The 26,514-nt window shown below is 34.4% G+C and overlaps 1 protein-coding gene across 4 annotated transcripts in view; it reads left to right on the top strand.

The window, feature by feature from the left end:
* LOC149802992 (UBX domain-containing protein 8-like) overlaps positions 1-25,299 on the top strand; it is an 86,555-nt gene extending 61,256 nt beyond the window's left edge. For all 4 annotated transcript variants that reach the window (XM_089952535.1, XM_089952534.1, XM_089952537.1 and 1 more), the window contains exon 5: positions 19,197-25,299. In XM_089952535.1, the coding sequence (XP_089808661.1) occupies positions 19,197-19,358 (162 nt within the window). In that variant the 3' untranslated portion in view covers positions 19,359-25,299. The remainder of the gene's footprint in view (positions 1-19,196) is intronic.
* The last annotated feature ends 1,215 nt before the right edge of the window (positions 25,300-26,514 follow it).

Genomic DNA, 26,514 nt, shown 5'->3' with positions numbered 1-26,514 from the left:
GATGGACGCCATATACTCCAGAATGTGTTAGATCAATATTTCCAGATGTGCAAAGAATTAAATGCTCCTCTTTACTACTTTGCTTCACAAAGTAAAACTCCATCAGGCAGGAGTTCTAAAATGTATTGCTGTTCTTGCCTATAACCTTGAATACAGATGACTGAAACATTCTCATTCAGGTCGATGATGTGTAATAACTTTTATTCTTAAGCACAGAGCTAGCATCTCATTGATTTACCTATAATTTAAAATAAATTACATGTAGGTTTGTTTTACTTTGTGAACTTCACAATTAGGACAGTTGGCTCTCCCCCTACCTAGTGTCAGCCAGGTGGGTAATGAATGAAATGATTGCTGTTTATATCTCGTTTTCTTGCCTCTTAATTGCTTCAGTGACAAAGTGCTGTATAGCCAGCACCAATACTAGTTTTAGATGACCTCTAAGCAGGACTGTTTACTGTTTATACATGCAATGGGCATTTGAAGTGGTATTTTGTCCCCCCAAAGATTACTGAAAATCATTTATTTTTAAACATACCTTTCAGAGGGCTTGGGAGTAAAAACAATCATGTTTTTAGTATGACACACTGTTATGGTAGGTATGATAATAATATCCACATCAAAATCTTGTTTGATATATCGATTTATTTTGAGAAAAGTTGTATTTAAATGGTGTTACATCAGCAGTCACCTTAAGATGCTAAAAAGTGATCAAATATTCATCCAGAAGTATGCCATTTTATTGTGTCTAACAAGGGATTAGCTCTTTTTCCTGAAGTATACCACTTTATGATGTCTAACAAGGGACTGGATGTTTGTCCTGAAGTATGCCACTTTATGATGTCTAACAAGGGACTGAATGTTTGTCCTGAACTATGCCACTTTATGATGTCTAACAAGGGACTGGATGTTTGTCCTGAAGTTTGCCACTTTATGATGTCTAACAAGTGACTGGATGTTTGTCCTGAAGTATGCCATTTTATGATGTCTAAAAAGGGACTGAATGTTTGTCCTGAAGTATGCCACTTTATGATGTCTAACAAGGGACTGGATGTTTGTCCTGAAGTATGCCACTTTATGATGTCTATCAAGGGACTGGATGTTTGTCCTGAAGTATGCCACTTTATGATGTCTAACAAAGGACTGGATGTTTGTCCTGAACTATGCCACTTTATGATGTCTAACAAGGGACTGGATGTTTGTCCTGAACTATGCCACTTTATGATGTCTAACAAGGGACTGGATGTTTGTCCTGAAGTTTGCCATTTTATGATGTCTAACAAGGGACTGAATGTTTGTCCTGAAGTATGCCACTTTATGATGTCTAACAAGGAACTGGATGTTTGTCCTGAAGTATGCCACTTTATGATGTCTAACAAGGGACTGGATGTTTGTCCTGAAGTTTGCCATTTTATGATGTCTAACAAGGGACTGAATGTTTATCCTGAACTATGCCACTTTATGATGTCTAACAAGGGACTGAATATTTGTCCTGAAGTTTGCCATTTTATGATGTCTAACAAGGGACTGGATGTTTGTCCTGAAGTATGCCACTTTATGATGTCTAACAAGGGACTGGATGTTTGTCCTGAAGTATGCCACTTTATGATGTCTACCAAGGGACTGGATGTTTGTCCTGAAGTTTGCCACTTTATGATGTCTAACAAGGGACTGGATGTTTGTCCTGAAGTTTGCCACTTTATGATGTCTAACAAGGGACTGGATGTTTGTCCTGAAGTTTGCCACTTTATGATGTCTAACAAGGGACTGGATGTTTGTCCCGAAGTATGCCACTTTATGATGTCTAACAAGGGACTGAATGTTTGTCCTGAAGTATGCCACTTTATGATGTCTAACAAAGGACTGGATGTTTGTCCTGAAGTATGCCACTTTATGATGTCTAACAAGGGACTGGATGTTTGTCCTGAAGTATGCCATTTTATGATGTCTAACAAGGGACTGGATGTTTGTCCTGAAGTTTGCCACTTTATGATGTCTAACAAGGGACTGGATGTTTGTCCTGAAGTTTGCCACTTTATGATGTCTAACAAGGGACTGGATGTTTGTCCTGAAGTTTGCCACTTTATGATGTCTAACAAGGGACTGGATGTTTGTCCTGAAGTTTGCCACTTTATGATGTCTAACAAGGGACTGGATGTTTGTCCTGAAGTATGCCACTTTATGATGTCTAACAAGGGACTGGATGTTTGTCCTGAAGTTTGCCATTTTATGATGTCTAACAAGGGACTGGATGTTTGTCCTGAAGTATGCCACTTTATGATGTCTAACAAGGGACTGAATGTTTGTCCTGAAGTTTGCCACTTTATGATGTCTAACAAGGGACTGGATGTTTGTCCTGAAGTTTGCCACTTTATGAGTCTAACAAGGGACTGGATGTTTGTCCTGAAGTTTGCCACTTTATGATGTCTACCAAGGGACTGGATGTTTGTCCTGAAGTTTGCCACTTTATGATGTCTACCAAGGGACTGGATGTTTGTCCTGAAGTTTGCCACTTTATGAGTCTAACAAGGGACTGGATGTTTGTCCTGAAGTTTGCCACTTTATGATGTCTACCAAGGGACTGGATGTTTGTCCTGAAGTTTGCCACTTTATGATGTCTACCAAGGGACTGGATGTTTGTCCTGAAGTTTGCCACTTTATGAGTCTAACAAGGGACTGGATGTTTGTCCTGAAGTTTGCCATTTTATGATGTCTAACAAGGGACTGGATGTTTGTCCTGAAGTATGCCACTTTATGATGTCTACCAAGGGACTGAATGTTTGTCCTGAAGTTTGCCACTTTATGATGTCTAACAAGGGACTGGATGTTTGTCCTGAAGTTTGCCACTTTATGATGTCTAAAATGTGGTCATAACTTTTTATTTCACAGTGATAATTATGTATTAACATAATTCTTATTTTCTCTGTCAAGTTGTAGCAGTTACCCCAATACACACTAGGTTTAATTATGTATTCCTTAATATTTTGTATTAACATTAGATAAAAACACACATGAGAAATTGTCATTTTTAAAGTAATTTGATCTTTTTCTGGACTTTATAATGAGATCAAGTTTGAGTGATGAAACCATTTCACTTTGAAAATACCTTCTGCTTCTTTTAAAAATGTAACCATAGGGTTTTTCTCCCAATTTTAAGGGTATCTCCCATCCATTCTGTCAGTCAATGAAATCTCCCAAGGATGCAAAATTATATGTGAAGATGTAATTTTTCCACATTTTTTTTTCTTCACATTCTGGTTACATTGTGGTATATTTATAGTAATACTGCCTGTGATCATGTGACTGAATTTGCTTCAGCATGGCAAAATAATGTAGTTGCTATATTCACCCTTTGGGGCCCCGAGTGGCCGAGTGGTCTAAAGCGCTCTTTGTTACGGATCACTGCCATCTCACCTCTGTCTGCGGCGGTTCGAGTCTAAGATTCAGCCAATGTGAGCATGTGAGAAAGCTTGCCAGTAGCTTCTCATGGGTCGGTGGTTCTTTCCGGGGTTTCCCGGGTTCTTCCTCCACCATGTATAGCCTATCGTGCTGAAAAATGGCGTTAAACCCCACAACAACAACAATATTCACCCTTTGATCCTGTTGGCATGGTCAGCAGGCTTCATTGTTTGAAATTCATCTTGGTGGATTATACTGTATGTGAGCAGAGTAATTCAGAAGGATTAAAGACATTAACTGATTATGATTGAGTTATAAAAGAACCCAATCAGCACAAAACAATAAACATTACAGCCACAAGGTATGTTATGCTTTGGTGCTTAAAGGTTTTAAGATGGATTAGAGTCTGTACTATATATAATGAAAAGTAATTTTGACAGGATTAAAGATGTTAATTGATTTCGCTTGGATTACTCAGGAGCTCAAGAGGTATAAAATTAAGTTGGTTTCACTTTGAAAATTTATCTTAGTATGCCAATGTCATTTTCTGGAATTTATTGTCATTATTAAAAAGTGATAGTGATGATAATGATAACAACAAAGGTGTCTGTATATTAGGCTTAAAGTCACAAGGGTATGATGGTATTATGTTTGTACATCATATGAGGAATCTAACTGACATTAAACCAGTATTAGAATTAGACCCAGACAGTAACAGTATTGAGTGGTTCTGGCAAGCAGTCATCAGTCTGAATCTATGCAATGGCTGGAGACAATTTAAACTTACACTGAAATCTTGTTTTGAAAATTTTCAAAATCCAGACTGTCAGAAATACTGAGGGTCAGTTATGGTTAGAATGCTCCCTGGCTACTGTCATGAAATGGGGTGGTTTGTACCTTGAACTAGATACTGTTAATAGTTACAAAATAGCAATAGACAGATAATTAAATTAAGGAACAATATCAAAAGCTACATTACTTTAACTTCAGATAGTTTGCAGATTGTCACAAAGTGATGAATTCTGGGCACAATGACCTTAACAAAAAGGTCTATGAAACCAAAGAACAAAACCTTCTGAACTTTGCACCCATTGATCTCTTTCCCACACAGAGAAGAGATATTGTACATATAAAAGTCCTAAATGGCTCATTTCTGCTTTAGAGTTTACAAAATATGGTCTGTGGATTTAAATATTTTGTATAAGAAGCAGGTTTAAATGGAGGAAGATTCAATTTGAGTATTAATATTTCTGAGGAATAAGGATTAAACTGATGAAACGTGTGCTGCATAAAGGTAGATGTATCACAGAAAGCAACAGCAGCAGGATGATTTAGAAGAATTAGATATCATTATGATGTTGTTGGGACTTATTCATCACTGAGACTTGAACACAGAAGTGTATATTTGCATAAATTTGAAATGTTTCCAACTGTTCAAGTAGAAGATAATATGTTGCCATATTCCATTTGGGCTACTGTTATATTCCATGTGGACTATTTTATTGCCATATTCCATATGGACTACTGCCATATTCCATATAGACTATTGTACTGCCATATTTCATTTGGACTACTGCTGTATTCCATATGGACTATTGTACTGCCGTATTCCATTTGGACTACTGCTATATTCCATATGGACTTTAGCCATATTCCATATGGACTACTTCATGGTTTAAAAAATCCCCCTATGTTCCATTTCGTAAATAAGGAAAAAATCCATTTGCCTGTGACTAGTTTAAATCCATTCATCTGTCCCATACAACGTTGTTTTAAAAACTCAAACACCATATCAACAAATCAGGCAGATCAATGACACAACTGCAAAATATATATGCCTCGATCAAGTTATGTGCCTCACATGGAGATTTTTCTCAGGGATTTACAATATCTTAATTCATAAAACACCAAAATGCCTAATTCCTTTTTTAAAAGTAAAGATTTTAAAAAATGAAAATAATGTAAAAAAAGGGAATATGTAATAAATAAAAACCACAGAAGTACTTTGTTCCATGTTGGGTGAAAGAAGTCATTTGATATTGTATAGGAACATCTGAGTCTGATGGCCTTGGCTGTATCAAACTTGTTCTTTCTGTCCAGTCAGAACAAAACACATGTAGTTTCATCTATGTATTGCTCAACATTTGTAATATGTATGCTATGTTGTTGTATCCATGTTCCTTGAGTGTGCCATATCACTGTATCACTCAAAATGTTTGTAATACGTATGCTGTCTTGTTGTATCCATGTTACTTGAACGTGCCATATCTGTGTATCACTCAGTATTTGTAATATGTATGCTATGTTGTTGTATCCATGTTACTTGAATGCACCATATCAGTGTTTGTATCACTTAGTATTTGTAATATGTATGCTATATTGTTGTATCCATGTTACTTGAATGCACCATATCTGTGTATTACTCAGTATTTGTAATATGTATGCTATGTTGTTGTATCCATGTTCCTTGAATGTGCCATGTCAGTGTTTGTATCACTCAGTATTTGTAATATGTGTGCTATGTTGTTGTATCCATGTTACTTGAATGCACCATATCAGTGTTTGTATCACTTAGTATTTGTAATATGTATGCTATATTGTTGTATCCATGTTACTTGAATGCACCATATCTGTGTATTACTCAGTATTTGTAATATGTATGCTGTCTTGTTGTATCCATGTTTCTTGAATGTGCCATATCAGTGTTTGTATCACTCATTGTTTGTAATATGTATGCTATATTGTTGTATCCATGTGCAATGAATGCGCCATATCTGTGTATCACTCAGCATTTGTAATATGTATGCTATGTTGTTGTATCCATGTTCATTGAATGTGCCATATCAGTGTTTGTATCACTTAATGTTTGTAATATGTATGCTATGTTGTTGTATCCATGTTACCTGAATGCACCATATCTGTGTATTACTCGTTATTTGTAATATGTATGCTATCTTGCTGTATCAATGTTCCTTAAATGTGCCATATCAGTGTTTGTATCACTCAGTGTTTGTAAGATGTATGTATGCTATGTTCTTATATCTATTCTTGAATGTGTGATATCAATGTTTATATCATCCAATATTTATTATATTTATGCTATGTTGTTGAGTAAATGTTACAAACATGTACTTGACAACATGCTTATGAGAATGAATTATTGAACTGAATTTCATTGATTTTATGTCAATATGCAATACTGTAGACAGGTAAATTGGTAGGTAAGTAGATAAACATTCATGCACATTACACATTTATATGAAGTACAAGCAGGATATACAGACATAACATACATTTACAGGCAAATCAACACACATAAGGCAGATACATAGCTGAAATATGATTTGTTGGGCTTATATTTTTAATAAATTTCTATATATGTGGAGCAGGCAGGTCAACATACATATGGACAGACAGATAGCTAAGATAAGATTTGATGGCATAATATTTTTAATGAATTTTTTTATCTATGTGGAGCAGTCATAACAACAGAAACACACACACACATATACACAGAGAGAGAGAGAGAGAGAGAGAGAGAGAGAGAGAGAGAGGTCAACGTAACATGCAGGCTGACAAACAAATTATCAAAATTCCCAGCTGAACAAGATAAGATTTGTTTATCCAATATTGTCAGTGAATTTATATCAAAGTGGAGCAGATTCCCGACTCTCTGGGCACATGGTATGATAGGCTGGATGTTGATTATTGGTTTGTAAGACAAACGTGATCTCATTAATGATGCTCATGATAAGCTGACTTCTTCCGTCAGGTGTTACACTTGTATATCAAATTCTTCCATCACTTTGTGTTGATGACATACAGCCATACTTTGAATATACTCTCATATAAGAGATACTAGGTGACCTTAATTTTATGGGCAAGGTCCAAGATGAAATGAAAGGGTATAACTATATTTTGGTTGGTTTGATCCAACTTTTCATACTTGCATCCTATTAGTCACATTGTGGAGACAAATGAGCTTATAGTGTCATGAAGTTTTTATACGTAATGAATTTCGTGAGTAAACTCGAAGATTTGGAAACTGTATGCAACCTGTCCATTTTCAAAAAATTTGCAGCTTGAGTACTTATGCAACTCCAAAAATGTGTCCATTTTGTAATGTTTTTATAAAGATATTTTTAATGTCAGCATCATGATATCAAAACCCCAAATAAACAGTTTGTTCCAAAACAATCACTCACTAGTTTTAATAAATATTTCCTGTTGTACTTAACAAATAACTAGCATGCAAAATTTTAATTGTATTTTGAGAAGTTGTATTAATGTGATACTTGGATGATGCAGTAAACTCATCCACTTAATGTGTGACCATTCCATCGAATGAAGGTCAAAATAGGGATATTTAGGGTCAACTTCCAAAATTATTTCATGCTTTCTGTTTTGACAAGGAAGTTAGATGACAGTATCATTTGTTTGATTAGAGTTGACATATTTACAGTCAAGATTTTATAGGTACTTTCTTTTTTGTTTTGTAAATTACTTTTTACAGGGCTTAAAATGTATCTGACATAGATGTATATGATACCTCCAAATCTAAGCACAATATTTTTATTCAGCTTGTGATATTTCCATATAGAATGGACCAGTTTAGAAAGTTGACGTAAAAGATCTATATTTTCTCAGTAAAAGAATTGCTGAATCACCAACTCACTCCACTTTGGGTAAATCAATCACGACACTGGGGGGGAAAAATGTCTGGATTTTGTGGTGCTGCCTGTACATACATAATGTTGACCAATTCCTCCTACATCATTTATAATGGTTGGTTGGTTGGTTTTGAATGGCATTTGAACACATTTTTTGCGATATCATCCAAAAGAAAAGGAGTTTAGTGCCTTTCCCAATGACACACTATGAGGCAGCTGACCCTGACTGGCCTGCATGGGTCTACTTACAATATGTAACCCTTGATTATGAGCCTGATGCTCTGACAACTCACTACAGCAGCTTCCACCACTGAAGACAGATTTCAAATTTTGGGATTTAATGATTGGTCTATACATGAAATTTTGGGAAATTTTTCCACTACTCCTTGGGGTACAACCCTGGGGGTAGGGACACATGTACATATATGCATAATTTGGGGGAGTAATTAGTGATAAGTGAGAAAAGCAAGGAAATAAATACTGCTTTGCAGCAGACTTTATTCTAGTTTCATGATTTTAGTTCCATCAAACTGCTATGTATTTCTGTTGTAGGCATATTTTTTTTTTTATGGTGGGGTCACGACACCAGATTGTTATTTTGGTTGCATAACAAACACATTCAATTTGTTTGTAACATTAGCAGTGATTATTAATGGACTTTAATGCATCCTTTGTAACACACTTCTTTTGCACCTTATAGCTTCTGGGTTCAGTCCTTTGTTTTCAGCACGCATTTAAGGTAGAAGTATATTCATGAACATAACCAGATTGTGACAGGCTTTACAACAGCAATATAGTGGACAAAACAATGCCATTTTTATCTTATAGTTTTGGACAGAAATAATCTTTCTTGGTAAGATATCAATAAATTGAATTTATCTGTTTTAAATAGGTTTTTAAAGGTCACTTTATGACATACTGTAAAATGGTCTATGGCAAGTGTGGCTGCAGTCTATTTCTCTTTGACACAGAAATACATAATTATGGAATCACAATGATACACTGGAGTAACTGATTTTTTTATATTTCTCTATAAAATTTTGGAAATGGGTAACAGAATGTAATAAAACTTATGATTTTGGACCTTGTTCATGAATGGGTTCCCCCACACATTGCTGGTGCTGCAATGGCAGTAGCTATGCCCATGGACTTATACGAATGTAAAAGTTTACTAAATGTTTCATTTTCAAAATGGCATATTATGATACTGCATGTGGTGAATTAAGATTATGATATTTCCATATGTTTACTATACTTATGTTAATATTATTATACATTAAAAATTGTTGGTTTATTTCAAGCACAGTGATCTATTAAGTTTTTGTAATTTCAAAAGCTACATAATAATTTTTAATATCTGCAAATTTCAAAAATCAGTATAAGGAACAAGTAAAATATTGTAAAAGCATCTTAATTAGTACCGAAAATCAGTTGAATCCTTTGTAAATTTGATTGAGATGGTTATGGTATCATAATGATCATTGTTATAAAACTTAGTATGGTGACCACCAGCTTTGTTCCCAGCTAATGTATTTTCTATGGCAAAATTGAATTAGTTGAATGTGAACACTACCTGGATTTAAAATAGTTAAGTTCTCTTAAGTTCAGTCATTTTCTCAGACTGACTGGTTCCTCTGCTAATTTCCCCTTCAAAGTCAACTCATTTCACTAACAGGAGCTGGAAGTATTTGGTACAACAGGAAGTTGTCAGACTCGGCTGTATAAAATCAATTTTAAATGAATCAAGTTTAATGATCGTCTTTTTTTTAACGAAACATAAGTTTTTTTGTCGTTTTTTCACATACTTGAAACATATATAAAACTATTGGCATAATAATTTCCTAATAAAATATGTAATAGAATGGAATATTCTTAGTGAGGTTTGGGATATATATGTTATTTGCAAGTAGTTGCCCAACTGTAGAATATTTAATCAGCAAATCTGTATTTTGGGATATGTGTGTAATTTATACAAGTAGTTATCTGCCTGTAGACAATTTAATCAATATCTTGAGATATGTGTGTAGTTTTTACCCAATGGTATGACTATAGACTATTTAATCAACATTTTAGGATATGTGTGTAGTTTGTACCTAGTTATCTGCCTGTAGACAATTTAATCAATATCTTGAGATAAGTGTTTAGTTTTTACCCAATGGTATGACTATAGACTATTTAATCAACATTTTAGGATACATGTGTAGTTTGTACCTAGTTGTCTGACTGTACACAGTTTAATCACCATTTTAGGATATGTGTGTAGTTGTCTGAATGTAGACAATTTAATCAGTATTTAGGGATATGTGTGTAGTTTGTATCTAGTTGTCTGAATGTATACAATTTAATCAGTATTTTGGAATATATGTCTAGTTTGTACCCAGTTATTTGAATGTACACAATTTAATCAGTATTTTGGAATATGTTTGTAGTTTGTACCCAGATGTCTGAATGCAGACAATTTAATCAGTATTTTGGAATATGTGTGTAGTTTGTACCCAGCTGTCTGACCATAGACTATTTAATCACATGTGGTCAGATTGTGTCATCATTATGTTGACATTGTTTAATCGATAATTGTAGTCAGTTTAATTAGATGTGGTCAGGCTGTGTTAGCATTATGTAGACATTGTTTAACAGATAATTGTGGTCAGTTTAATTAGATGTGGTCAGACTGTGTCAACATTATGTAGACATTGTTTAAGAGATAAATGTAGTCAGTTTAGTTAGATGTGGTCAGACTGTGTCATCATTATGTTGACATTATTTAATCGATAATTGTAGTCAGTTTAATTAGATGTGGTCAGGCTGTGTTAGCATTATGTAGACATTGTTTAACAGATAATTGTAATCAGTTTAATTAGATGTGGTCAGACTGTGTCAGCATTATGTAGACATTGTTTAAGAGATAAATGTAGTCAGTTTAATTACTGTGTCAGCATTATGTAACAGATAATTGTAGTCAGTTTAATTAGATGTGGTCAGACTGTGTTAGCATTATGTAGACATTGTTTAACAGATAATTGTAGTCAGTTTAATTAGATGTGGTCAGACTGTGTCAGCATTATGTAGACATTGTTTAAGAGATAAATGTAGTCAGTTTAATTACTGTGTCAGCATTCTTGGCATCCGTCCGTCTACGAGAGACGATGGCATAGCTCCAAAGTACGCTTTTGCTTATCCTTCTTTTTAGCTCTCTTTTCAGCTTGCTTTATTCTTCTCTTTTCCTCTGCGTTTTGAAGTCCCTGCCTGACAGCTAGACGCCAGCTGGAACGGTTGTTTGCACAGCTCTCCCAGTCGTTGACATTGATGTTTGCTGTCTTCATATCCTTCTTGCAAACATCTTTGTAGTGCAGATGTGGTCGTCCAGTTGGTCGTGCACCTTCTGCTAACTCCCCATATAACAGGTCCTTGGGAATGCGACCTGGGTCCATTCTCTTGACATGGCCGAGCCAGCGAAGGCGCCTCTCGCTGAGTATGGAGAACATGCTGTCCATGCTGGCGCATTCTAGAACCTCTGTGTTGGGTACTTTGTCCTGCCACTGGATGTGCAGAATGCGCCGCAGACATCTCAGGTGGAAGCTGTTGAGTTTCCTCTCGTGTCTTGCATAGGTGGCCCATGTTTCGCTGCTGTAGAGAAGTGAGCTGAGCACGCACGCTTGGTAGACATGCAGTTTGGTCTTCTCTGTGAGGTTGGGGTTGTTCCAGACCCTCTGGTTAAGTCTGGCCATCACTGCTGCTGCCTTGGCAATCCTGCCGCCCACCTCAGAATCAATGGAGAGTGAGCTGGAGATGTTAGACCCGAGGTATGTGAAGTTCTCGACAACTTCCAAATTGTACCCATCAATGGAGACAGAGGGAGGGGAGTCTGTGTCCTGTGCCATGACATTCGTTTTCTTCAAACTGATGGTCAGTCCAAATTCCTTACATGCTTGGGAGAGGCAGCATACCAGCTGCTGGAGTCCACCTTCCGTGTGTGATGTCAAGGCTGCATCGTCGGCAAAGAGCAGCATTATGTAACAGATAATTGTAGTCAGTTTAATTAGATGTGGCCAGAGAGTGTCAACATTATGTAGACATTGTTTAACAGATAACTGTAGTCAGTTTAGTTAGATGTGGTCAGACTGTGTCAACATTATGTAGACATTGTTTAACAGATAATTGTAGTCAGTTTAATTAGATGTGGTCAGACTGTGTCAACATTATGTAGACATTGTTTAATAGATAAATCATAGTCAGTTTAATTAGATGTGGTCAGACTGTGTCAACATTATGTAGACATTGTTTAATAGATAAATTGTAGTCAGTTTAATTAGATGTGGTCAGACTGTCAACATTATGTAGACATTGTTTAACAGATAATTGTAGTCAGTTTAATTAGATGTGGTCAGACTGTGTCAACATTATGTAGACATTGTTTAACAGATAATTGTAGTCAGTTTAATTAGATGTGGTCAGACTGTGTCAACATTATGTAGACATTGTTTAATAGATAATTGTATTCAGTTTAATTAGATGTGGTCAGACTGTGTCAGGTTATGTAGACATTGTTTAATAGATAATTGTACTCAGTTTAATTAGATGTGGTCAGAGAGTGTCAACATTATGTAGACATTGTTTAACAGATAATTGTAGTCAGTTTAATTAGATGTGGTCAGACTGTGTCAACATTATGTAGACATTGTTTAATAGATAATTGTAGTCAGTTTAATTAGATGTGGTCAGACTGTGTCAACATTATGTAGACATTGTTTAACAGATAATTGTAGTCAGTTTAATTAGATGTGGTCAGGCTGTGTCAGTATTATGTAGACATTGTATAACAAATAATTGTAGCCAGTTTAATTAGATGTGGTCAGACTGTGTCAGTTTATGTAGACATTGTTTAACATAAATTCTAGTCAGTTTAGTTAGATGTGGTCAGAGAGTGTCAACATTATGTAGACATTGTTTAACAGATAATTATAGTCAGTTTAATTAGATGTGGTCAGACTGTGTCAGCATTATGTAGACATTGTTTAATAGATAATTGTACTCAGTTTAATTAGATGTGGTCAGAGAGTGTCAACGTTATGTATACATTGTTTAACAGATAATTGTAGTCAATTTAATTAGATGTGGTCAGACTGTGTCAGTTTATGTAGACATTGTTTAACAGATAATTGTAGTCAGTTTAATTAGATGTGGTCAGACTGTGTCAACATTATGTAGACATTGTTTAACAGATAATTGTAGTCAGTTTAATTAGATGTGGTCAGACTGTGTCAACATTATGGTCCAAACTGTTATTAGATAAGACCATAGAGAATTTAATTATGTAGGAAATTATTTTTAGATAATGCTGTAGACTATTTAACCTCCTGGGATTAGAATATGCCACCATTAGGCAGAAAACAGTCACTTCTTTACACTGTTTAACCAGCTGTGGCAGACTGTGTCAACATTATGATCCAAGCTGCTATAATATAGATTTATCTGATACATTGTCTTCTTGATGACATAATATGACCACATTCAGTTCAATAGTGTACAGTCATATTAAAATCAGTGTGCTTGTGTACATATTAAAGCCAGTGTGAATGTTTCCATATTAAAGTCAGTGTGCTTGTGCCCATATTAAAGTCAGTGTGATTGTGTCCATATAAAAGTCAGTGTACTTGTGTCCATATTAAAGTCAGTGTGCCTGTGCCCATATTAAAGTCAGTGTGCTTGTGTCCATATTAAAGTCAGTGTGCTTGTGTCCATATTAAAGTCAGTGTGCTTGTGTCCATATTAAAGTCAGTGTGCTTGTGTCCATATTAAATTCAGTGTGCTTGTGTCCATATTAAAGTCAGTGTGCTTGTGTCCATATTAAAATCAGTGTACTTGTGTCCATATTAAAATCAGTGTACTTGTGTCCATATTAAAGTCAGTGTGCCTGTGCCTGTGCCCATATTAAAGTCAGTGTACTTGTGTCCATATTAAATTCAGTGTGCTTGTGTCCATATTAAAGTCAGTGTGCCTGTGCCCATGTTAAAGTCAGTGTGACTGTGTCCATATTAAAATCAGTGTGCTTGTGTCCATATTAAAGTCAGTGTACTTGTGTCCATATTAAAGTCAGTGTGCCTGTGCCCATATTAAAGTCAGTGTGATTGTGTCCATATTAAAGTCAGTGTACTTGTGTCCATATTAAAGTCAGTGTACTTGTGTCCATATTAAATTCAGTGTGCTTGTGTCCATATTAAAGTCAGTGTGATTGTGTCCATATTAAAATCAGTGTACTTGTATCCATATTAAAGTCAGTGTGCCTGTGCCTGTGCCCATATTAAAGTCAGTGTACTTGTGTCCATATTAAATTCAGTGTGCTTGTGTCCATATTAAAGTCAGTGTGCCTGTGCCCATGTTAAAGTCAGTGTGATTGTGTCCATATTAAAGTCAGTGTACTTGTGTCCATATTAAAGTCAGTATACTTGTGTCCATATTAAATTTAGTGTGCTTTTGTCCATAGTAAAGTCAGTATGCTTGTGTCCATATTAAAGTCAGTGTGCTTGTGTCCATATTAAAGTCAGTGTGCTTGTGTCCATATTAAAGTCAGTGTGCTTGTGTCCATATTAAAATCAGTGTGATTGTGTCCATATTAAAGTCAGTGTGCTTATGTCCATATTAAAATCACTGTGATTGTGTCCATATTAAAGTCAGTGTGCTTGTGTTCATATTAAAGTCAGTGTGCCTGTGCCCATGTTAAAGTCAGTGTGATTGTGTCCATATTAAAATCAGTGTATTTGTGTCCATATTAAAATCAGTGTACTTGTGTCCATATTAAATTCAGTGTGCTTTTGTCCATATTAAAGTCAGTATGCTTGTGTCCATATTAAAGTCAGTGTGCTTGTGTCCATATTAAAGTCAGTGGGCTTTTGTCCATATTAAAGTCAGTGTGCTTGTGTCCATATTAAAGTCAGTGTGATTGTGTCCATATTAAAGTCAGTGTGCTTGTGTGCATATTAAATTCAGTGTACTTGTGTCCATATTAAATTCAGTGTGCTTTTGTCCATATTAAAGTCAGTGTACTTGTGTCCATATTAAATTCAGTGTGCTTGTGTCGATATTAAAGTCAGTGTGCTTGTGTCCATATTAAATTCAGTGTGCTTGTGTCCATATTAAAGTCAGTGTGCTTGTGTCCATATTAAAGTCGGTGAGCTAGTGTCAGTGTCAGTGTCAAGTAAAATGTACAGTACAGTCACTGTGGAACTCTGATGAGACACAATACTCAATGTATCAAGAATTTGGGCAGAAAAGTTCATCTCATGTTGAAAATTCATGTATCTTAAAATCATAATTACTGTTTCTAACAATGAAAGGATTGAATTTAAACATTGTTTTCATGTTGGCATAACATGATGTAGTTAATTGTTTCAAGAAAGTAAGATACTTTCAGTGAAGATCAGTAAGTTTTGAGTAAGGGATTAATGATCATAGTCATTGTGGATCAATAAGTTTTGAGGAAGCAATTAATGTTCACAATCATTGTACATCTACAAGCTTGAAGGAAGGGATTCATGTTCACAGTCATCGTGGTGATGAAAAAATGCTGTAGCACCCACCCCCCACCCCCCGCAATAAACATACTGAAAAATGACATCAGAATTATAAGATTGTCTGGCATTCAAAATTGATTTCTTGTATTTCACTACATTTTCATGAAATGATAGGTTTTATTTATTTATTTTTTGTTTAATGCTATTTCTTTTATAATTCTGATGTCATTTTTGCAGTACATTTTTGGGGTGGGTGGGTGTGCTACAGCATTTTTTCATCACCATGATGACTGTGAACATGAATCCCTGCCGTGAAGCTTGTAGATCCACAATGATTGTGAACATTATTGTCTGGGAGTCAAAATTGATTGCTTGTTATTTCACTACATTTTCATGAAATGATAGTTTTTTTAAATTTATTTTTTGTTTAATGCTATTTCTCAGCAAAAGAGAGGTTATACAGGTACAGCTAGTTAATATGACTAAGTTGAGGAAGAACCCCAGTAAGAACCACTGACCCACAGGAAGCTACTGGCAAGCTTTCTCTAATACTCAAATTGGCCGAGCCCAGGAATAATTAGCATAAGTGCTGACAGAAATCATGTTCTCATTTCACAGGTACATTGTATATAATACAGCTTAAATGTCTCCATGGGTGAATGTTGAAGAGAGCGAATAGTGCAGGCTGGTTGAAATCAATAAAACCCACATACACCAATGATGTAGGTAGATGATTGATGAGGTTGTTTCAATTTTATATCCACTGACAAATAGTCTTAGAGTTAAATAATTCAGTTAAATGAGAGATTAAATGGATGAAACGAAAGCAACCTCAGACACACATACAACTAATGTAGGTAAATGACAAAAAAGGCATTTTAGATTTATTGTAAACTTGAAAAAAGTCATGACATTATGCAATCCAGTTAAATGATTGGAGGAGAAAGTGATGGGTGAAAGACGCTAGATAAATGCATACATGGATCAGCTCACCCAGCGACACAAAGACAACACTATACCATATATACTCTATTACAAGTTGAGTCCAACTGTAAACTGCACAGACCCAGATCTGCAACCACATAATGTACTGGCAGATCCAACCCACTTGGTCTGTGCAGTTTGTTTGAAGTCATCAGTAGAACAAACAACATAGACCCTGATCTGCAGGTGCATTATGCTATGGCAGATCAGGATCTTTGCTGTTTGCAGTTTGACCTGATTTATAAACAAGTAAATGTAATTGCTTATAGTACCTAAATGAGTGAGAGAGAAGATGCATGCATTGTAACTATGGTAACATACTGTCAATGTAACTGGTACTTGTAACAAATATATATCAATGTTTCATGCTCGATTTTCAAAACAAAAATTTTGCTTTACATACATGTAAGTATGAAAAAAGAACATGATTTTAATCAGCATTTTGCATTAATTGTAAAATGTGGCACCTTGACAGATAGATGCTTAAATAATGAAATACAAATTTTATGGGGATTATAAAATTATATGACAATCAAAGATTTCTACAGCACTTGAACCAGAGAATAAATGCTTAAGTAATGCATGCAAATTATGGGTGAACTATAAGATTACCTGGCAGTCAGTACTTCTACAGCACTTGAACCAGTGAATAAATGAAATACAAATTGTGAGTGAACTGGTATAAAATTATCAGGCAGTCAGAATTTCTACAGCACTTGAACCAGTGAATAAATGAAATATGAACAGTGTGAACTAGCATAAAATTATCTGTCCATCAGAATTTCTAGAACAGTTTAACCAGTGAATAAATGAAATACAAATTGTATGGGAACTATAAGATCATTTGGCAATCAAAATTTCTGCAGCACTTGAACTAGTCTGTGAATTACTTGACTTATGAGGCATGAGGTGGAAGTTTATTTTGTAGACAATGAAACTCAATAAAATATAAACTGAATTGCTGAAGTCTTGTTAATTTCTGTCATGGAAAAATGCTCTGTGACACAGTGTTTATAATCTCATAATCCTTGATATTTACATTAGATTTTACAAAATGACTAAGCGTGTTTTGGGTTAAAATCAACACCGTGGATCATGTACCATAAAAGCTCCACTGTGACCATACTTGTACATCTTCTTAGTACCGGTAAGTCTGATCCAGAGTATTTGTCTTTTCAGCTATTTCTTTGTTACTTCCTCAATATTTGGGACCCTATGTCGCTTACATGTATACAGATTTTTATATGGAAATATCTCGATGACAGTAATTCAGCCATACCAAACGTAGGTCATAGTAACTTACTTTTGTATACTTGAGTGACTTTCATATTTTCAGTTATCTTTTAATTACACTATCAATATCCTGAACCCTATTTTACCTACACTCATGAAAATTGGTGTGTAGATGAATCTACAAGAGAGTAACTCAATCAGACCACTGTGGTCCAGTTTGTTTGGTTGTATGTCATTTGTTTTTGTCCATTTGTTTGTCACATTTTTTTGAGGGAATGTAGCATGTAAAACAGATTTTGACCAAATGTATCAAGGATTTCATACACTTTTTAGCATATTTATCCTTTATATTCCATCTTGTTGTACCTGGTACTTCGTTTATTTGAAGGGTTTATCTTCCTAGGGTTTTTGTGCAGTTCTTCATTTTTATATTTTTATAATTTTATTGGTACCATGTCATGTTTACTATGTCATGTTTAACCCCACTACAGTGGTTTTCCTGCATGGCCATTGTTTCTGCACTGATAAACTGTCTTATAAAAAGGGTATCCTTTCCTGAGGGGGACAAAATGATAAACATATATTATTTTGATGTTGGGGAACATGGCCTTTAATCAGGGGTGATCCGTCTTGAGAAGTGTCTCTCAAGTTTAAATTCCCTCTTAACCAGCATGGATCAACAGTCATGCATATCTTTTAAAAAGTCTCTTAACTTCCTCTGCCACTGCATTGATCCCCCATGTCAATCTCTATATTGTCGGCTATTTCAAATGCACACCTGTTGGCAAAGAGATTCTTATTTATTAATAGACACCTTGTTTAGAAGCTAAATCCTGAATATGGCAAGTTTTATCTTAGATTGCAAAGTATGGGTGTCAGACATGGGTATCTTTTCTGCAACAGCATTGTTGTTGTTATAATCATTGTTGTTGTTGTTTTGGTTATTGGTATAGGCCTCAACATACAGGTTTTCCATTTTGTTCCATTTTTGATGCAGTGGGTACATTCATCATGAGCTGTTTCAATTAAACAGGTCACAGTTACCTACTTTCATAATGCATTAATCAGGTTACATTTTTGTATTCATCCTATTTATTTTATATAGTTGCATGTATAGCTATTAAAATTGATGGGTATTTTTTCATCTCAAGGAATACCATTCACCACTTGCACAAGAAGGTAACAGTGACTGAATTTTCATTCTCCAGTGATTGCATTTAGTAGACATTCATTAAACTTGATAATTAAAATGCATTAATATGGGGGACTTGTGTGTTTACACCCATGCAAAGGTTACAGTAACCTGTTTTGCTAGTTTATACTAAATATTTTGGATAATGCTATAAAAAAACAGCCATAACAGAGCCTTCTAAAAAACAAAAAAAATTTCTCATTGCAGGTACTGTTAGATTTCATGACAGTCATTGGTTTCCATCAGAGTGTGTACACCATTGCCACGTCATACCCCAGACAATTGCTAGGCAATCAAGCAGATTCCACCTTTGAAGAACTGGGTTTCATCCATCAAGTTGTCTTAAATATAGAGGAAATAGAACTGTAAATAAATATTACGGCACTAAAGTTCAGCTTTTCATTGAATAGTTAACAAATTAAAAGCCACTTTAAAATATTATAAGCTTCATGTCATCCATCTTGTGAATCATGCTGGGATTTACTTGAAACTAGTGAGGTAAATATTGTGATTCCACAACAGTCAACAAACTACCTTTCACTATTTGTTGGTCAGTGCTGTATATTTTAAACCCTGAATGGCAGTTGACTAGCTTTTAAAGAATCATTGCCATCACACCTGAATTCATATTCTTAAAACTTTCTAAGCAAGCTCACACTCTGAATTTATTTTGTAAGTCTCATCACAAAAATTCTCAGCACCATGGAACTTGTAGGCTGTTATTAACTTAGTTGCTTCTACTGGCATGCTTAATTTCAATGATAGAGTTAAATAGGGTGATATGCAGGGCAGCATGGTTGTATCACTGGATAAATTTGATTAGACAGCATGTACATCCTCAATTTGTTATAATTATACCATCTTTCCAGCAATTAATAATGGCTTCATATTGTCCCTCAACAAAAGCCATCACATATTGATCTAAGCATTGTGAATCTGGTTAAAAAAACAATGGAAGGTGGTTTCCCAAAACAATAGTCTTTTATGTTTTGCTGTAAACTATTAATGCACATGAAAATTAGTTTCGAAATGACATTAGCAAATGTTTCCATGTCTTGATGTTTGGGTATCTCAAATTTATTCAGCTAAAACATTTCAAGAGTTGAATGGCAAAATTTCTTAGTATTTTGTTTTGGATTTGTGAGGTGGTTGTGGTTGGGTGGAAGGGAGAATGGTTGTTGCATGCAAATAGTGCACAATTGGAAAATAAAACTGTCAAACCTTTTCATAGCTTCCACCCATGGGAATATTATTATTATTATTATTTCTCCAGGAAATTAGCATAATTTCCTATTCCAACAATTCAACATATAAATTTATCATTGATAGATTCCAAATAGAAAATGGTTACATGCACAAACATACTCAAGCTCTTTATCTATTTTCATGTAGAACATACTGTCTGTTATTATATGGTCAATTTTTTCTCTGTTAAATTCACATTGTCAGAATCATTCATTATTTTACAATATTGAACTTGTGCGCACTTCATATTGCACTCATAAAGGAACCACTTTCTATTGTAAACAAACAAGGTACGCAAATGCCAGCACTTTTTGTAAACAAATCATGTACACTCACATAGTAGGCGATTTACATTTTGGTTAATTACATTTGTTTCTGAATGATCTTTTGTGGACTGTCACATTCCAGCTGCTTTTCTCATTTCACATTAACTTTTTTGATACAATGTTTCAGATTTAGGTGGAGGATGCCAGATTTAATAAAATTGCTGGGTACCTACAAATAACATGCAAGTGACAATGCATAAACTGTCTTCTTTAGCTGGTAATAAGAATGGCAAAAATATACTTAGTTTTACATACTGAATTTTCTTTTCTTAGATCTGCAAATCCGACTTACATGAGCCATGTCATGGGTTCTCAAGCTTGATTACACATTTCAAAATTGTACTATAATTTCGACTATATTCCAATTGCAATTACATCCTCCTTACCTCACTCAAAATGAAATAAACATTAAATTCCATAGCATCTTTTTGATAATTGCAATTGAAAGACTTCATATTTTTCCCACATTATAATTTCAGATATTCAATGACAGAACAGAAACACACTCACAGATATCAACACGCTTCTCCCTCACTTTTTTCAGTCAGATGTATTTCATGTAGAATCGACAAAAATACCAAAATGTATTCTTTCCAGATCAGATGGAGAAGTTGTTGCAATCCACATTAATTCATAATAGGACTCCAAATTTAAATTTTAAGTAGACCAAAATGCCATTTTCTTTCGAAAGGGAAAGTTATGTCTAGCATGCGACTAAGTTCAAATTTATCTAGCAGAGTTATGTGCACATTAATAATGTTGTTGTGTAATGATGAATCTGCGCTTGTGTATTTAGTTTGGAATATGGCATACATTCAGTTACTTTGTTTCTTGTAGTGTATTTTTGTTGGTATTATTAAGTCTTATGAAGAATAAGAAGATGAGCATATAATAAAAAGGTTATTGTATTGGTATGGGAAAATATGAACTCGTTTTGTTGGATGGATATACTGCACTCCCAAGTTTGTGCAGTATTTCCATCTGAAAAACTCCTTCATATTTTCCCATACAAATGCAGTAACCTATAAATATACATGGTAAGGAGGTTGCTGGCTTATCTCTTTATATATTGCATCTGGAGTCAGCTGTCTCAGAATTAACAGACAAAGGCAAGATATTTAAAGTTAAAATTAAATGATAAGACAGGTCACCTTTTTTTTAGACTTGTGATGCGTTTTAAATTGAACACTGTTCCCATCAATGTGCTTGAGTTTTTGTCCTTAGTTCTTTGTTTATGCAGAATTTGGCACAGCATTCCTTGAACATTGTTAACCAACATAATAGCTTGTAAGAAATAGTGACTTTATAGTTAGTCCATTATCCATTATTGGATCAAATGCCTGTTAACATGGATGGATATTTAATGATGATGTGGTATGAACATTGTAAGTACATGTATTTGTTTTTTTCTCAGACCACAAAGCATTTTGTACATATCGATTTCTGAAGACTTTTCTGTGTTATTGTAATACTTACCCTTTCTTTGAAATTCTTTTGCTTACAATAATTACAATCCACTTATCTGACAGAAATGAGATTGAAAGCTGAACTTTATATTTCATATTATAAAGTATACACAGTAAGAGCTTACAACAGTCTTGATTCCCAAGCTACCATTATCCAGTAAACACTGGCAGAAAATGTTGAATGGGTAAAATTTGATAAACTCAAGCAAATTTGGTGTAAAATTATTTTCCTATTAATATTTTGGATTAATACATTTAGTAATGGTAATCAGTGAATCTGTCCAACCCCCACCCCCCCCAAAAAGGGGAGGGGCCTGTAAGAACATAATTTTATCTTAAGTATTTACTACAGCAACATGTTTCTTAAAATTATAAGCAAATGCATTGATATTCCAAATTTAAAGTTACACTTTTTAGTGACGGACCATTGTATACAGTTGTTTTTTTAAAGAGTGAAAGTTCATTTATCCAAATTGACCAGGGACACCAATATGCAGAATGTTACTAACATAATTGTTCAAGTTGAAGGACATGGCTTCAGTTTGGATCAAAGGGCAGTTCAGATAGCTTGCCTAACAATAACTCTGCCTTCAAGCAATAAACAACCAGTGAAATCAGTCCATTTCATGCACTTAGTCCTTATCAACTGGCCGAGTCTGGTATCCTTATCATAACCTCACGTTATTACATTGTTCAATAAAGCAGCATTTCTGTGGTTACAAATTATTGAGAAGGAACTATTGATTTCATGCATTTATTATTAGAGAATAAGATGATCAATTATCCAATAAAAACCCTATCATTTGTTAGCACAGTTTATTATGCCAACCAATTGTTGCTCAGGTCTGTGTACCATGGATGGTCAATAAAAGTACAGATCATGTGGTGTTTTTAATTTTCATGCTGGGCAATATATAATTATGTTCTTGATCCAATGAATCATATGAAATTTAGTAAATATACCTGTATCAATTTCAATATGTGCCTAAACTGACAACTGCTAGGGATATGTAAGTAGGTTGAATATGTAGTATTGTTAGTTTTTAATAAATATGTGTATTGTGGTAAATTTTCTACGTTGAACTTTGTAAAGAAGGCTTTTTTTTTGTATCTTTGTACACTGTATGGGGTCAAGGATGCATGTGGTCTGAAGTGAGCAATACATATTCAAATATGTATAACACATTTTTAATGGGAAAGATATTATATACATGTAGATACATGTATATAGGTATAAGCTTGGAAAATAGGTCATCTGTTTAAGAAGATGACAGGTGAATGTCAATAAGATGACAGGTAGATATTGGGAGGTACACAGCATAAGGTGACAGTTTGCTAGCTGGTTTTGCACATGGTAAAAGCTCTTGTTGTTTGAGTCATTGTAAGTGAGGTATCACTGTCTTAAGATTGTAATGTATGTGTGTTGATGAGAAAGTGAAAGAGAGAGAGCAAGATTAAATATTGCAGCTTTCTAAATCCTCTGTAAATTTTATTTCACTCAAGGTTAAAATATTTGATGGTAGAAAGGATCAGCATGGATATTAATCAATATATTATTTTTTTAAATTCCTAAACTCATAAGTAAAATTGCTCAATTTGTGACACATAACACACCACATACATTAAAAATAACACAGCTTTCAAAGTGTTGTTATGAATCAATTTGATATACCAAATCTGGTATATCAAATTGTGATTCGCCCATGACACTTAGCTGGTGTCACCTCTGTTGATTATCCAAGAACGAAACTTGTAAACAAGACTTAATCATCAACACCTTTATTATCTGACAAAGAAACACTACGTAAACTAGTCATAGTGACCTCTGGATGTCTGCGTTGAAGTGTTTGACAGATGGATAAACAAATCAAAGATAATCCGATAAATGGATACTTGGGATATCTTACAATCAATGTCAGGTTGCTCAGAGTATGTGTTTTTAACAAATTTGGAAGTGCCAGACATCATCTAGCAGATACAGCGACTTTATGATCTTGATATATATCAGTGATCCTGAAAATGTAATGGCTTTTGCCAAACATTTTTCTGAAACTTAATATGACAGCTATATATGTTAAATTTAATAATAAAGCAATCAAAGGATATATAACAATATGTGACAAAAAGAAACTATTTACATATCTAATTATTACATATATTGTAAAATATGTCAGTTTCATTTCTGTATCTTCTGCTGTATTACTTTTGATCCTTTTTCCTTTTAAACACTTCACCATAGAATTTCACCCAACAATAGTATTTTATTACCCTATACTGTTTTACAAATTCATACTGACAACAAGCAGACTTGTTACCTTGGAAACCTAACTGATGATCATATTCTTGATAGTCAGAGGGTGAAGTTTTCTTTTCATCATGTCCCCCAAATACAGTAAGTCTTGGACGAGGAAGATAAAAATTAGTTGTTATTGCTAGTATTTTTTCTTCTTTGTGCATCAAAATATAGTTAAAAAATATAAATGAAAACTTGTGTGATTCAATATAGATAAAAAAAACATGGTATGAGGGAATGATGTATAAATGTCTATGGTACAGACCTTGTGGCAATTGTTAAATGATAAGGTTTTCAATGTGTCCAAGAGATAACCTTTCACATCATGTTTGACACCTCCTGATTATCCAACAAAGAAATAATGTGTAAACAAGACCTAGTCACCTTTGAATTTAACTTAGCCAGCAACACCTTTATTGAATTTCCAACAAGGAAAACTAGACCTTGTGACCTTTGAATTTTACTTTGTTATTGTGCTTATTTGACTGTATAGATGTGTGTGTGCATTAAATACTTTCTTCACTATTATGACACATCTATGTTTGGCCTGGAATAAGAAAATACACGTCTTAATTAATGAGAACTGTTGATACAGCAATTACTATTTTGTCACATTATAATGTATGATTTTATAACTTTTTCATTTGTTTCTTCATTGATCTTTGACTGTGCTTCCTAATTATCAACCATGATTCACTTTTCCTACTTACAAATTGTCGTTACATGAACACACTGGTCATAGTTTTTTAGTGGAGTATATCTCTGCAAATACAGATTTTATGCGAGTTTGTAAATAAGATTTTAAAATGCTTCTTTAAGTATCATTTTATATTGGTCTTACGCCATGCATATGAAAATCCAAGTGTTATAAAGCAATCAAACATTTTAAATATTTTGTGATCTACAAAATTTCAACTTCTTGAGAAATTTTAAGATTTTTTGTTTTTGATGTTACTAATAAAGTTATTTATACAATCAGAGCAACCTGTTTTTATATTTTCCTTTACATGATCTTCAGACAGAACTGGTAACGCAGGAAGGATATTAATGATCTGCAACTTGAGTATAACAAATTCATTTGTCAATTTAGCTTTGGACTTCCACATAAATTTAGAAGCTGTCAAAATAAAAATAAAAATGTATATATTGTGGACAGGCAGTTTGGCAGTACAGGTAAATGGCGCTATCACGAAAGAATTTGACATACAAAGATCGTTGAGGAAAAGCTGCCCACTGTCAATGCTATTATATGCAATAGCAATTGAAATCTTAAGCCACAGGATAAGAAACAAGAAAGAAACTGAAGGGATAAAAATCCTCAACTTACGGTACGAGTTCAAGATGCTCCAGCATGCAGATGATTGCACCAACTTTATGAGATACCAGATCCTACAAATACCTAGTAGAAGAATTTGAAAATTTGGCAAAGCATCTGGATCTAAGATAAACCATGATAAAACTGAAATATTAAATTAGGCAACTGGTGGGGTAACCACCCAGGACTACCACCACACCTAGTGAAAAAGAGGGTAAAAGCACTAGGAGTTCACTTTGGGGAAAATGATGGTGAAGAAAACTATAAGAGTATGCTGAGGAAAATAAAAGAAAATATAAACTTCTGGGCACAAAATGCCATTATGCATAATGGAGCGGGCCCAAGAGACCAAAACATACTTCTACTTGAACATGAACTGCATCATGAAATCTGTAGATATAGAAAATAAAGTATAGAAAAAAATAAAAAATAAGGAAGTAATAAACTTTATAGGGGCTTTAAAACACACTATATAATAAAGGAAACTCTGTATAGATCAAACAGAAGGTGGGGTGGGTGGGGGGGCTAGCACTACCAAGCCTGCTACTAAAATGCACAAATATACTGAACAGATTAAAAACGATAAATGTAGAGCCAAAGACTCCATGGGAAGTCATATATATATATATATATACACTGGTTTGGTTTTAGCATAAAAAACAGATCAGATATTTGCAAAAACAATCAATTAGTGAAAAAACTGGAGGCACCCAGAAAATTTTGGAATATTAAAGATATAATTAAATCTGGAGAAAAAAAGGATTTGTGGAAAAAAAAGAAAGAGGAAACATATAACTGGATAAGGGAGGAAATCACTAAAAACAGATGTAAAATAGAACAAGAAAACTGGGGGGGTTAACTGGCCAAGAGTGTGGTGGCA

This window comes from Sinohyriopsis cumingii, chromosome 3 (assembly GCF_028554795.1).
Source record: "Sinohyriopsis cumingii isolate HCF-2022 chromosome 3, ASM2855479v2, whole genome shotgun sequence".
Classification (NCBI taxonomy): Eukaryota; Metazoa; Mollusca; class Bivalvia; order Unionida; family Unionidae; genus Sinohyriopsis; species Sinohyriopsis cumingii.
This window is presented reverse-complemented; position numbering and strand designations above follow the sequence as displayed.